The sequence below is a fragment of the Tachypleus tridentatus genome, chromosome 13 (genome assembly GCF_004210375.1).
Source record: "Tachypleus tridentatus isolate NWPU-2018 chromosome 13, ASM421037v1, whole genome shotgun sequence".
NCBI classification, from domain to species: domain Eukaryota; kingdom Metazoa; phylum Arthropoda; class Merostomata; order Xiphosura; family Limulidae; genus Tachypleus; species Tachypleus tridentatus.
The window spans coordinates 136,067,749-136,083,113 of record NC_134837.1 but is presented as its reverse complement, the minus strand read 5'-3'; the positions used below and the strand labels follow the sequence as shown (position 1 = coordinate 136,083,113).

Below are 15,365 nucleotides of genomic sequence, written 5' to 3'. Positions count from 1 at the left end.
TAACACTCCCCTTCATTAATCTAAAAATTATTTAATAAAAAGGCAACACAGGCAACATGGATAAAAACTATAAGTAAAATCCAATGTGTGTGAGAGAATATATACACATTTTGTTATGAAAATGCAAGAGTAGCCTTCAGAAAACATATTTTAAGAACTTACACTAGTTTTACAGAAACTAATCATCAAGTAACTCTACTCGTTCACAATTTTTCATTCATACTCATGTTTGTTCTTAAATCACAATCTTTTTTTCTATAATTAGCAATTTGGTTGGATTTTTGTACAATGTAATCAAATTATTAATTTCCTATCACAGATACAGTCTAATAACTAGATCCCTGCAATATAGTATCAACAAACAGTTAAATGATCAGAATAAAAATGCAAAGTCAAAAACATGTTTGGAACAAATGGTCAATGAGATCATAAGATGCTACATCCCTGAAAAACCAAGAAAATTACTTACAATGAATTAGGTTTAAAGAAGCATCAATGTTCATCTCATGTTATGGTTAAAGATGTTACAGCTGTAAAAGAATCACAAGTTCAAATCCAAATAACCACCTCAATAAGTCTGTTGTGTTTCCAATCTTGTTTTGAACATGTCAAAACAGCCAAGTAATACTACCCCCACCACACACACACAAAGGATAAGAAAAACATACAATCACTTTCAACACCATAAAATCAACATCCATAGAATTACTGATTTTAAAAAAATGTAAAATACGTTTGTCAAAAAATGTATTAAAGTGGCCTGCTTTTAATTCATTGTATTTTACTTTAGAATGCTATTCATATTAACTTGTAATGGTGATTCACATTTAGAGAAAGTCTGACTCCTATCATGACGAATAGGAAACTTTGGCTAGTAACCCATAGATGCCACACAAAGGACACTTACAAAACCTTCCTTCTTCTGGAATGTGTCTGTATATATTCCTGTCTGTAAGAGAAAATATCTTTTATTTGTTACTAGAGATTACTGAATAAATCTGGGACAGTCAACGATTAAAAAGTACTTTTAACAAATTTCACTTGAAAAGCAAATCATTATTAACCTTATAGTGACAAAAATGCACTAGAGAATGAATACAAGTATCTTTAATCAATCATAAGGTTAGGATTACAAAGTCAAGTTTTACAAAACCTTACATTACTAAAGTAACAAGATAAAAAATCACCAAATCAACTTTATTTTATTAACAAAATCACATGTCCAATGCAATAAAAGAAACTTAAATAATACATGTTACTCAAAGATCACTGCATACCTAACCTTTACTAAAACACCAAACTACAAGTAAATAAAAACTTACATATCAGTTACCAAAAATATAAGCATAAGAAAATTCCAATTAAAATTGATAAGGCAAATTTTGTATTGTGAAGAAACTATGAGAAACAAAACACTCATACAAATAGAATTTTTAACAAATCCTTTTCACTGACAACTTGTTAGCCTTAATATATACTTTTTGAATGTATAAAAAATAGCAACTGTGACTTGAGCCAGCAAATTAACATTGCCCCAAAACTGTAGTCCCTCTAGTTATTCTGCTCTGTTTAAAGTATGAAACAGAAGCAATATATAGAATGCCTAATAAAACAATTATCAGTTCAGAAATCTCATTTAGAATATGTTATCTTGAGAGACACTGCTGTAAGTCTTGTGGACAGCATATAACTGCAGTTTGTTGACCCACCAAGTAACAGAGTGATAATAAGTCTAAAGCAGTTGCCCAATCAAGTTTTCTTAGAACTCCACAGCTGGGGTTTGGTTATACCAACCTCTCATTATCTCTATAAGGATGAAAAATAGTTTGTCATAGTTCATAACAAAGATGACACATGCATCTCTGAGACATCTTGAGAACTAAAACAAAATGTTGACTGAGTGCAGATGGGTCATGACCCTCCTGGAAAAATACTTGACCCCTACCATCTAAGAAATGCTGGTCAAAGGTGTATAAAACCAGACTAAGCACCACTTTTCTAGTTCATCTTGTAACATAGCCAAAGGTCATTAGTTAACATCTTACAATTACTCATACATCTGTAAACCCAAGGAACTCACTTAACATAACTCCAGTTTGTAGAAGATACTTTGAATACAAAGTCTATCAAAATCTGCAATTATATACATGAAAATAACACTGTTAATGTTACAGTATATCTACTAAATAGTATTAAAATACTTAGAACTCTCTGATGAAGTTATGGTTATCTGGAGGGTTAAACTCCATCACCATGGTGTCTACCAACACAGCATTGTTGGAAAAGTAACAGCAGATTTATGATGCTCTCCCAAATAATGTGTATTTTTACCTAACAAACACATCTTATAGTTAAAAATTGTACAGAATTCATAATGTATATTAATCTATCAAACTTTCACATTTACATAACCCAGTATTAAAGACATTATTTACATCACTCTTGTTAAGCTACTACAGAAATAAAAAGATTCTCTTGATATATGTATATATATTCCCATACTTATTAATCTCAAAACAATTAAAAAAAAAGACAACAAATTTCAAGTAAAACATTTCATTAATGGGCTACTTTACATTTTTAAAATATAATTAATTGCTATATAATACATTTCTACAGAGAATTTGTGGATCATTCAGAATAATCACTAATTAAAATGCACTGTTTTTAAGACTTTCCAATTTTTTCCCCAGAAAATCCCAAACCATGAAGCTGAGTTAATTCTCAAGCCCAAGACTGAAACAGTAAGACCTCAAGAGGCCAAGTAACAATTAATTAAAAACTGGTGTTCCAATAAAACATTTCATCTAGTTTTTAAAGCAGTGATTTTTCAGTTTGTGAAATTAAACAATAAATTAAAAGAGTACAGTTAAATTGAAACCACCATCACTAAATAACAGTAACAGTTTTACAATACAGTTAAAACTGGAACCAACATTATTAGAGAACAATAACAATTTTACAATACAGTTAAAAGTGGAACACACATCACTAGAGAAATATAACAGTTAAAACTGGAACCAACATCACTAAATAACAACAATTTTACAATACAATTAAAACTTGAAACAATAACACTAGTAAGCCTGCAACCGATCTCTGTACCAGCCACTGATGCCAATCCAATTTAAAGAATTCTCCAATGTTTTCTGATCCCACTTTTAAGAAGAATAGACCAAAAAGTTTGTTTACCTATGAAAATGTGTAATATGTCCAGGCAATGTAATGTTTTATATTGTGATGAAAATGTGTTCTTTTTGTAGTCTGATAAGTGTGCAACTTATATGAAGACAAATTTTGAAGCTTGATGCACATCTCTAGTACATGTTCATTAGATATGTCAAGAACACATAAATATAGATTGTCAAATTTGATTCCAATATCAACTGATCATGGGTGCATCTGCAACAATTTAATATTTAATTCATGTTACTGGCTTAAACAATAGAGAATTAAGAAACAACAACAATTTTCCTTGTATATTCTGCTTGTTTGTTAACTTGCAGTTTCACTGCTTACTAGAAAGACCTTTCAGTTTCAAACAGAAAACTGGAAAAAGCCAGTGATGTGATTGCTGACTCTGCATGCTTCTCCAACAGATTGCACCACTGTTAGTTTGCCATAAAAGAATGAAACAAGGTCTTTAGACTACTAAGTCTTTGTCTATACAAAATAAATTGTCTTTGCTCTCAAAATAGGATATAGTTTAAAATAATAAACAGAAAAGTTTCAATCCATAGATAATCACCCCATAAAAAACATTTCCAACAAGTGCTGCTCAAACTCTAAAAATAATATATTAAGAAAATGAACATAAAAAGGTAAATATAAATTTCTTTGAAATCCAAATTTAGAATTGTGTCTCACATATAAAAAGGAAAATGTTTCCTTTTTATATGTGAGACACAATTCTAAATTTTTGTCAATATAACCACAAAAGTCAATCAAAAGGTACGTATCACTTGTCAAAAAATTAATTTTTTAAGAAAGGTTTAGACATTCTAAAACTTTCAAGTAGCAGATACAAATATATACGATATTTGGTGAATAAAAAACATGAAAAACAGAAGGCAGAGAACAAACAACACAGAGAGAAAAAGGCTAAAACTTAAAAAAAGAGAATACTGACAGCACACAGAACAGGAAAAAGAAAACACACAGATCAAGATAAAGAATGATAATATAAAGAAAGAAAAATAGAGAACACAGAGATCAAGAAACTGATGAGATATGAACAGAAGACCATTAACAATAAGGGCACAGGACTGAAAACACAGAGAACAGGAAACAGACAAGGACAGAAGATTGAAAATATTATGAATGCAGGATTAATAACATAGAAAACAGGAAAGTAACAAGAAACACAAGACTGACAACATCAGGAACATGATCACACGCAGAAAAATTTATTGTATCACTTAATTTGAATATTTAAAAAAAAACATTGATTGAAAACTAAGTATTCTGCAGATCATTCATGGAACTGTTTGTTATAGAGTTAAAAAGTACAGACAATATAAAAAATACTTCAAGGTTACACAAACTGAATCAGGTCTGACTTAGGTGAAACGGGTCATCCTCTGCTAATTCCCCAAAGCCCGTAACATCATTGCTGTGTTGACAAAACATCTTGTGGTTCTTCAGCACTTCCAATCTGCTGTACCCTTTATGACAGAGTTCACACACAAACTTCATCCTGAAAGATTGTGGGCGCTTCTTACAGTGGTACTGCTGATGTCTTAACAAGTGGGTATTTCTTGAGAAAGTGGAGCAACACCATATACACTGGTATCTTACTGAAACTGAAAAAATAACTTAATTACGAAGTATCCCCTGTTTCTAAACAAAACACAACTAAAGCCTTCAAGATAAATGAAACCAACTTACTGTATATCCTACCAACTTTGTTCTTTTTCTTTCAAGATTTGAACAACAGTATGTTTAATTATGTACAATTACTTATAAATTCAGTTTTTCATTATTAGTAACACCATATACATAAAAGTACATTCTCACTGCACTCTTAACATGTAAAAGAAACCCCTTGTGATGAATTTCATCACATGGATTTCGAGGGTTGGAACTCTTACAAATTACTTCAAACACTTACAAAATTGCTATAAGCAGTAGAGAAAGCAGCTATACATTCTTTACAAATTACCCACAACAATAAATACCTGATTACCCTAAATATTAACTCTGAAAAGCCCTGGGTGTAAAAGCAATGTATCTGATGAATTTAAATTTCGAGTAAAAAAACTGGATGAAATAATATAGATAAATTTTCTATGGACTATGTAACTTCTGCAAATACCTTATTTTTACATGTGATATTTAAGTGAAATTGCAGCCTTGAAAAATTGAAACAATTTCTCTCCTCTGATTCTTTATCATGATTTAGTCCATTTTTTGGATAAGAGTGGGGAAACAATTTCATAGTAATATATTTTTAAATTCAAATTGCTTACCTTTGCTGTAGATCTTAATTAACTGAATATTATATCTTTCTACATTCTTCTGAAAAAGTTTCATATAAACAATTGTAATTTTTTTTGTTTTGACTGAAAAAAAACATCACATATTGTTCACTGTGTACAATAATTATGTATGATAAAAATAATTTTACAAGATTTTTATTTTCATTTAATGTTTGTAATAGTTTAAGCCTCTTTTATATTTTTATACAAAAGTGTATTTCTTACATTTTTCTTCTAAGGTTTTTTTGCCCACTCAAGCAGTTACTTAGGCCTAATGTAAACACATTTTAATACAGTGGCTGTTTTGGTGAAATTGCCTTGGTATCGTTAATGCACAAAATTATTTAACTAAGGCACACTTTTATCTTGTTACACACAAAATGTAAAAGGAATTAAGCCCCATAATTGCAGATAAAAATATTAGTTAATAAACTGCAATAGCAAATACAAAATCAAGGAGTAATTAGCCACTGTAGTAACAAATACAAAATGTAGGAGTATTTAAATCATAACCAACTAATCAAAATTAATGTTTTGATTACTACTGTTTTTCATTACTTCATATTTCTAAGAAATCAAAATACTCTTTTACTAAATTCCATTTTTATTACTGATTAATCCAAAGTTGTACAGCCTAACTGACTAGTGTGATGACTCATTAAAAATAATCGACGAACCAAAATTATGTTCATGATTTCACTATTTTTGGTTATTGCAACTCTCCAAGTCTCATGCAAGAATAAATGATTACTTGAACATAATTTATTAATGTACTGAATGATTAACTAATTAAAAGGTTCTACTAATTGCCCAGCACTAGCCAACATAATATCAAATATACTACACATAGGCATATTTAGCCAATACAGTAGTATATTTAACTAGCAATGCAGCAGATATAGGTGGTAAGTGTGAAGAATGAAAGCAATACTAAATACAAAACCTAGAAGTAAGTAACCATCACTGGAGAATTTGTATCTCACTGCAGCAGTGAAAACTCAACAATCTAATACTTACATAACTTACAATTACCTAAAACAAACCCAAAATAACATTTTAAAAGTAATACAAGCCTTGACACAATGACATTACTAGAACATTTTATGCTACACTTGTAAAAAAAAAACACAAAAAAAAAACCAAACAGTGAACTTATCCCATATTTCTATTGAACAAACATAGATTCATAGTTGAACCCTTTAGTTCTTCCAACAGATGGGTGATTGGCTCACAGATCCACCACAGAATCAGGATAAGGCATGCACAAACCCACAAACAACTTTCAAGTTTAACTCTTTTAGTTTTGCCAAAGAATAAGTGCTTGCTCTCAGCACCACTATGAGACCAGGATGCACCAAGTATATAAACATAATTTTGTCTTCTATTTTTCACTATTTAAATTGTAAAAGAAAAGTGTTGTAACATTATGAAAACACAACTCTAACATTAGTACACTCAGCAGAAAGGTCCAACTTGATAATGTGTAGTCATTTTATACAACCATTTATATGCTGTTGTTTTTTTTAGGTACTGTATAATGTACAGGCAATACAATATTTAAAATTATGAAATTAGAAACAAAAACAGGTGTATCAGAAACTCCAATAACAAAGAACAAAAAAAATGAACTGTATTTATCAAAATGAATTTATTATTTAACCAAATTATGTTAAAAGTAAATACAATTGCATAAAGGTTTTTAACAACTGCATATAATCAACATCAAACTATCTCAAGTAATCTATTACTTTACATTTCAAATATATTTTCATGTAATTACTGCACCATGCTAGAAATAAAAATGTTTACCAATAGTTTATGAAATATATTTCAGACTAACCATGACATTAACTAGTAATAATCACATACTTTAGTATTATATCACTAACTTCTAGATACTGAATACAAGATTCGTGTACGGTTTAGATTTAAAAACCATACACTGCTACACACTGGTTGTCTATTTTTTTGTTAATTGCTTAAGTACATGATTAAATTGCTACCACAGGGCTTACTCTTTACCATTGGAACATTAGGGTAAAGAAGAAAAACAATGAGTAACATAAATGTACCAGAGGAAAACGAAAGCACTCAAATTTGGATGTCTGCAGCTACATTTTCTATTATAATGACTATTTTATAAAGATTACAAATCAAAGTGCTTCAGCTCAAGCTGTTACACAATTTCTTTATTTACCATTATTCTTGTACTCACAACACTGGTATATCCTTACAAGGTTCACACTAAAATTTACTTGTGGTATGATAGACTACATGAAACTTACAAATTAAAAAAGTAATGACACAAATGTCAAATAAGAAATGATATTGACCTTCCATATTGTTGTTGTAAAAAATAAACAATAAAAAAATAGTAAATTTCTAGGGACATTGAATATATGCTACAGATGGTCAACTTGTGGAATATGATAACTGATTAATCATTGGAATCATTAATCAATTATTCACACATCAGACTTGGATAGATAAGTGAAAATAGAAATAATAAGAAACAATATATTCTCTTGATTTTGATCAGTTGATTATTTTTAAGTCATGACAGTAACTGATTAAACTAAACAAATTTGAGTTAATAAACAACAAAGAAAAATCATAGTGACATTATTTCAATTTAGAGGCTTGTTGAAATAGTGAAAAACAGTAATAACCAAAACAGGGGTGTAGATCCTGGGGGTATAGGGGGTATGCATCCCCTCCTTCATTTTAGGTGGGGGTATGGTGTATACAATCATCTCCCCCTACAGTTTGGTCTGTTGAATTGTTTTATTGCATCACAGGCCTACAAATTGTGTGTTTGTTCATGTGATTCTTCGTGCCAAAATGTACATCTTTAATATAGGCGTGCTTCTAAGTATTTCAATCTAAGTGATAGTTTGTAAGTATCAGTCAGTATGCCTAAGTATACATGCAAGTATCGTGGCAACAAAATTACTCCGTGACTGCATGTTTACAGCTTTCAGGTTCACATAATTAGAGATTACCAATTTGCAAATTGAACAGTCCACATAAGTGGTTGCAAAAATCATCCCCCTCCCATCGGGTGTAAAAAATCTACACCCCTGAACCAAAAACATTAATTCAATTAATTATTTTATGTAACATCAATCAAATGAGTTAATTGGCCAAATTCTACAAGTGATCACTTTATGGTTATTTTTATTGTTGTCATCAACAGTTAATAAAGTAAGTTAGCAATATGAATTATGTCAGGGGCATCCAGTCTGAAAACTGTTCAATCAGCCTTCAGACATCAAAGAATGAATGTGTGTCTCATGGTTAGACAAACACATAAGGGAACATTTCTTAAACTCATGGTTTTTATACACCACGGTAAGTCTACATCTATATATAATCATGTTTCATTAACTATGTACTTCTAAGTTAACATGTTTGTTTCTTGAATTTCACGTAAACCTACTTAGGAATTATCTATGCTTGCCATACCTAATTTTGAAGTTATAAACTATGGGAAAGACAGCAGGTCAACACTACCCACCAGCTACTCTTACCAGACAAAACACTTAAATTTAACCATCACTCTTATAATGTACTTAGTCCCAAGTGTGGATGACAAGGAAACCATAGAAAACAGAGATCTACACTCCTGCACACTAATCACAAGGCTGAATTAGACTCATGTAAATAATTAGTCCAATATATTAGTACAGATATCAGAATATTCTGTTTTATATATTTCAGAGCTTTTACCTATAGACTACAAATCCTTAACAAGATTTCTTATTGTGTTATCTTTTATCATCTTTCTTATAAACCATAAAGTATATGTAATATGAGCATTGGAGAAGAAAAGTAGAATTATGGTGTTTTATGCTTAGTAGTAGGTGTCAAAATTATAAAATTATTAAAACAACGAAAAAAGATAAATCTGAATTTAATAGAGAAGCTTTAACTTGAAGAATTACATAATATAAACATTTCAAATATGTATGGAGAACTTCTACAGCAAAGGCTCTGTATGAACTTTAACCTTACAAAAAAGTTGCAACAAAACCCTGATACCTACACATCATCACTGTGATGCTGATACTTACAACAATGGTGTGATAATCTAGCTTCAGTGGCAGCACCAAGGGGGGCTATAATTTATATTATAATAATTTACCACCTATACTTCATATTGATGGCATTTTGGGAAGGCCCTCCACAGTTTACTTCAACCCCCCCCCCAACGAAAATATCCTGGCACTGCCACTGTCTAGCTTGTACAGTCCATATTTTGTAGAGCTACATATCTATTTTTGATGTTACAAAACCATTTCACTTTTAGTGCAATACCTTCTATGTTACATCAGACACACATATATAGAATATCATTAACCATATTTAGTGTGTTGAAATAGTTTAGAATGGCGAGCAATCTTTTTCTTCTTTCTTTTATTAAACAAGATTATAACCATTGTAGTCTGTAGAACTGTACCTGGGTTCCAAAGCAGTTTTGTTTCAAAAGTTTTTTGTTTTTTTTAACACTTTAGTATGCAAATTAATTAAACTTCTCAAGTTTTGCAACATTTACAATATTCTATGAGTTTTTTGTACTTTGTGTGCAACAACAGCCAATTACCTCTTTTAAATTAAGTGGAACTGTTAACACGTACATTTTAACTCCTTGACTTAGTTTACCCTACACATCTGTAGTAACTGGTCAACTGACTGTTATGCAAAACCTATCATGTCATCTGTAATACAAGTTCTCACAGAAATATCTTGTATAGTGAGCACTATCAACATTATGCAAGTTTTGATCAACAATCATTTATATTGATTCTGGGTGAGCTCTTCCAATGTGTTTCTTGAAGGCATCTGGTCTTGTCCATGATTTCAGACAAATTGGGCAATTGTATCGATTTTCTTTTCCATGGACATCACGAAGGTGCCTAGACATGTTGGAGCTTGTAGTGAATATTCTCTGACAAACAGGACAGCGGTTTCCCCACTCTAGAAGTACAAGAAATGCCAGTTAGTGATTATTAATTTTGTAATACAAAATATCTATCTGATCATATGATCACAGTGTATTAAGTGTTTACCTGCAATGTTCTAGAATGAGTATTTTTTTGTACTACTATCTGTTGGAAGCAACCTTGGTGGTACATTTATTTAATAATTCATAAGAAAAACTTCAGAGGAAATAAAAACCCTGAAGAAAAATGCTCAAACTTAGTGATCTTTTAATATAGTTCATCTCTATGTAAGACTTGATAATTCAAACAGACTAATGATCAGGTGTACATAAATATTAGAAAAAGCTAATGAAACTGGCATTACTTTCAATTACTCCAAGTTAATAATCAACTATAACATGTCACAATGTATTTAAAAATTAAAAGCAAATACTGAAAGCAAAATGAATATCTGTTGGCACCCACAGATTGAGAGTCGGTAAACAAGCAAAAAATAATTAATTAGTGTGTCTGTAATGATAAAAACTAAAATTTTATTTGGTATCACTTGACCATAACAACATTGGGTTCATACATGAATTAGTGTATAAAATTCTATGAATTTTAAACACAAAATGGTAGCATTAATTAGCAAGTGCTTCAAAATGTTACAGCATCAATAAACAGACTGCAATTAGAAATTGAGTGAATTAATCATTTTATGTTCAATATATAAAAATATTTAACAAACCTTTGGTAATTTACTGTGAGCATTTAAAATGATGAAAAATCTAGTTTTACAAAATAACCAAATCAAACAAAAAGCATAAATATTCTTGATAAATTTAATGAACAAAATGCCAAGAATTGTAAAAACAAAATTTTGACATATTAGTATGGACATCATAGTTGGTAAACACAGAATTATATGGGTTTTCTTACTATACACCTTAACTTTATTGCACTCCAAGATAATAATATATTTCATACCATACAAAGGTTTTATCAGGAGAAACATATTTAACAACTAAGATCACTGAAAAATTAATTATGATATTCTAATGAAGACTGATATTTATGCAAGACTGTTCTGTTGTGAAGTATTTCACCTTCATAGTGTACAAGCTGCTCCTGCTGTTTCTTCCAGTTAACACACATTTTCATTGTTTACCTTAACTTAGTAGATAAATGTGATGGTTGATGTTACTGAAAACTAAACAAACACACAAACTAAAAGACAATATCAATAAAATGCACATTTTCATTTGTAAAAAAAAAGGTTACACAATACAGGCCTCCTGCCAAGAGTTCAAATTTACCACTCTAAGATACACAATTTTAGATTACACAAGTTTAAATCAGTATATTCCAGATAATATGATGAACAAATACATTTTCATGCCCTCACTTAGACTGTTTTTTAGTTAGCAATTACAAGGCTGCTTTTTAATTCATTACAGTAGTTACTAATGATGTAGTCAAGGCTGAGTGGGTGAGGCCAAGATCAAACAATATTAACACATTTTTTATGCAATCATCCTTACCAGTAACATTTTTATATATTTTTTTGTAGCTCTAGTTTTAATTCAAATTTGAACCCATGACCCTCATATTATGAGTCAGGTTTATTAACCACCTGGCCATGCTGGGTCTTGTTTTTTAAGTTAGTTTAAATTGTTGAACAGCCAATAAAGACCAAAAGGTCCCATGTTGTCCTGAAACATTAAATTAAAATACAACATTCAAACATACAACACTATGCTGAATCTTGTTGGTACTTGCTAACCACCAATGACTGAGATGATTCAACTTAAGTGAGTCCCAGCTTTAAGCTAAATTCATATTGAAGTCACTCCCATCATTATAGAAACTGGTCAGCTTGTCTCAGTTTTGGGCCTAGCACAATTTGTCAGATTTAAAATCGTTTACCTCCTACAACACAAATACTTAATCGACTTCATAACATTCTTCAGTAACTAACAGATATTTTAGCTTTGTTTATGTAAAGTTAAGCATAAAGTTCCACAATGGGCTATCCTTGCCTGCCCACCACAGAAATCAAAACCCGATTTTAGTTTTACAACTCCATCACTATGCATAAAAGTATTTCTTTTTTTTTTTTTAGAATAATAACAAAACAAGACTTAAGTTACTCACATCCTAAGAATAAAAGAAAAATTATATTTAAAATATGTTAATTCACATATACTGTGTGAGAGACACTATCTATACAAAAGAAAAACTTCATCAGCAAGCTCATAAAGACACTTCGTAATCATGTTAAATTCATTCATTAACAAGTACATTAGACTAATGAACTAATGTCTCACAAGACTAAAACAGCATTTCCAATGGGCAAGTTACATTTGTAATTTTTCTTTTATAATCATATGCATAGAGTGAAAAAAGTTGGAATTTCTCTTAAATCATAAAAATTATTCATTTTATGTAAAACTTGGATAATGTTAAAAATCTATTAATATACAAAAGAAATAAAAATACAATCAAAAACTGTTGGAAAATTGTGTTTAACAGTTTTTTTCCCTATACAATTTTCATAGTTTTGATATTTTAAAATTCTATAACAGAAATGATCACTGATGAAGGTAATCCAGCATTATGGGATATCAGAAGAAACTTTTGTTCTGTCATGAATGCTATATACCATTATTTTAATTCTTGTCTCTGTCCAGTACAGTAGAGAAATCTACCTTTTGTCCATGTAACCTGAAGTCATAAAATTTATAAGCAGGCCAGAAGAGTTGAAATTTATTATTATAAATAAACATTTTGTTTATTTCTGTTTAATTCTTTATTCTCTGTGTTCAAAATTGAGATGTTAAGCAGAAAATTTTGAACACAGTTGGTGAGAAATATCCTGCATAAAAACTAATTTCAAAACAATCATGATTAAGAAGAGTTATCCATTATAGAAACTAGTATGGTATTTGGAAATTAGTTTTTATGCAGGATATTTTTCATCAACTGTCCTATTTTCTGCTTTTATAATTATTCAACTGTTCATAACAAGTTGTACATACTGCAACTGACCTGGCTTAACAGAACTAAAGAAAGTTAAAGTGTCAAATTTCATTTTCTGTAAAACTGTTAGTATACATTTGTGATTCTGTCACAGTGAATTATATTACCAATATTAAGAAAACTGATGGACATAATACTGAGGAGGTTAGTGTGTTAACCAAACTGACCAGGCAGAAACCAATAAATACGTCAAAATTGGTACCACACAGAGTGATCACAATGTCCTCATAACAAACCACTAAACAGTGTACACTGTTTTCTTTATGGTCAAGTTTATCAACCCCATCCACTGGTTTCATTAACTCAATCATTTGGGCATGGAAGTGAATTTTGAAACACCTAGTACATAAAAATATAATCATAACCCTATAATTCTGGTCACCTCTATGTAGCATGTCACAAAAATTTAACTTGTTACACTTAAAATTTAATTAAACAATCTTACTATGAATGTAGGTCAATGAAATTAGCACTAAAATTTACAATACAGTTACAAGTTATGTTATCTAAGTTTTAATTTCTTTATTTCAAAAGACTGTTCTTAAACTTCAGTTTGACACACAACTTCATAAAGGTTTAATTTTTGGACTTTGTAACTTAAAAACAACTATACTAAGCCTTTCATATGTAAAAAAAATCTTGGTTAATTTATCTTTTTATAATTCTTCTTTCAAGCTAGTTAGGGGAAGAAGAGAAATTTCCTGGAATTTCACAGATGTCACATGTACATAGATGTAAGACTTCTCAGCCAATTATACTCAGTTGAGCTAGATGTTTGTAACTAACTGAAAAATGCTTTTAAAATTGGGATGACTTTTCAAATGCTCTTAACAATGTTGCTGTTTTTGTCCTTACTACCACTTAATATTGTTTCTCACCTATAAGTATATTATTTAGATAGAAATATTAAATTTTATTTGTTTTTGTTTTATATTTACAATAGTTAAATGTTTCACCTACATTTTAAAGATTTAATTATTTTTGTTTTTTTAAATACATGTCAAACTACCTCAGTTCATCAGGCTTAGTGTAGTAGGAAAATATCCCAACATTCTGACAAATGCTAAAATGTCATTGCCAAGGACATATACTATAAAAACACCTTTGTGGTGTTGTCCCATAAGTAATAATACTGAAGGTTGGATAAGCAAAATAAAACATCAAAAAGAAACTAAGTGAGAAAGTAGATAAGAAAATAACCAAAAAATTTCAAGATTATCTGATGAAAATTAAAAGGTCTGTATTTTTTAATTTTAAGCATTTCACTACCGAATACATTGATAACTTCATTCTTTACGTACAAAATACTAGTAAAGTTTTTACAAAATCTTATCAATTGTTGTGAAGATAAGTTAAGAAAGCTCAGAGTTGTCATGAATATCATTGCACACTGTATCATTCTTCGTACAAACTATGATTATTGGATATTGCCCCATTTCCATAGGATTAATTCAAGCACCAGAAGATTAATTGTTACAAAGTTCTAAGCTGATTAAAGCTTATTTGAAGTACACCAAATAATTTTAGAAACTATTTCACTATTTACATAAAATGTTAATTTTAATCTGTGAAAAGTGTTGACTATTTTACCTCTAATGACTTTATAGTTTTCCATGATTCTACTTACCATTAACTACACACATTAAACCACTGAATTAGTTTCAAGCAATCCAATAAACAAAATTTTCTACCAAAATCGAGATCTTAAAAGAATTCTCATAAAAAGCTAATGTGGTTACCAATAAATGAAGAACTTTACAAGTATATTAACCCTATAGTTAAGGAAGAAAAACACATAAAAATTAACTTACAACCACCATTAAAAGTTACAATACAGTATTTATTTTCTGTACAAATGTGTCCAATTTAAAAATAAAGAACAGAAAAGTGTCAAACTAAAAGTGGTATGTATAAAAAACAGTTA

At 30.0% G+C, this 15,365-nt stretch overlaps 1 protein-coding gene across 3 annotated transcripts in view; it reads right to left on the bottom strand.

The window, feature by feature from the left end:
* Positions 1-1,090: 1,090 nt before the first annotated feature.
* Positions 1,091-15,365, bottom strand: part of LOC143240284 (uncharacterized) — a 100,447-nt gene continuing 86,172 nt past the window's right edge. The window contains exon 5 of one of the 3 annotated variants that reach the window (XM_076482487.1): positions 1,091-4,802. In XM_076482487.1, coding sequence (XP_076338602.1) covers positions 4,549-4,802 — 254 coding nt within the window. In that variant the 3' untranslated portion in view covers positions 1,091-4,548. Of the gene's footprint in view, positions 4,803-9,374; positions 10,455-11,556; positions 11,613-15,365 lie in introns of those variants that run through there. The other 2 variants (XM_076482492.1, XM_076482495.1) reach the window with 2 other exon arrangements.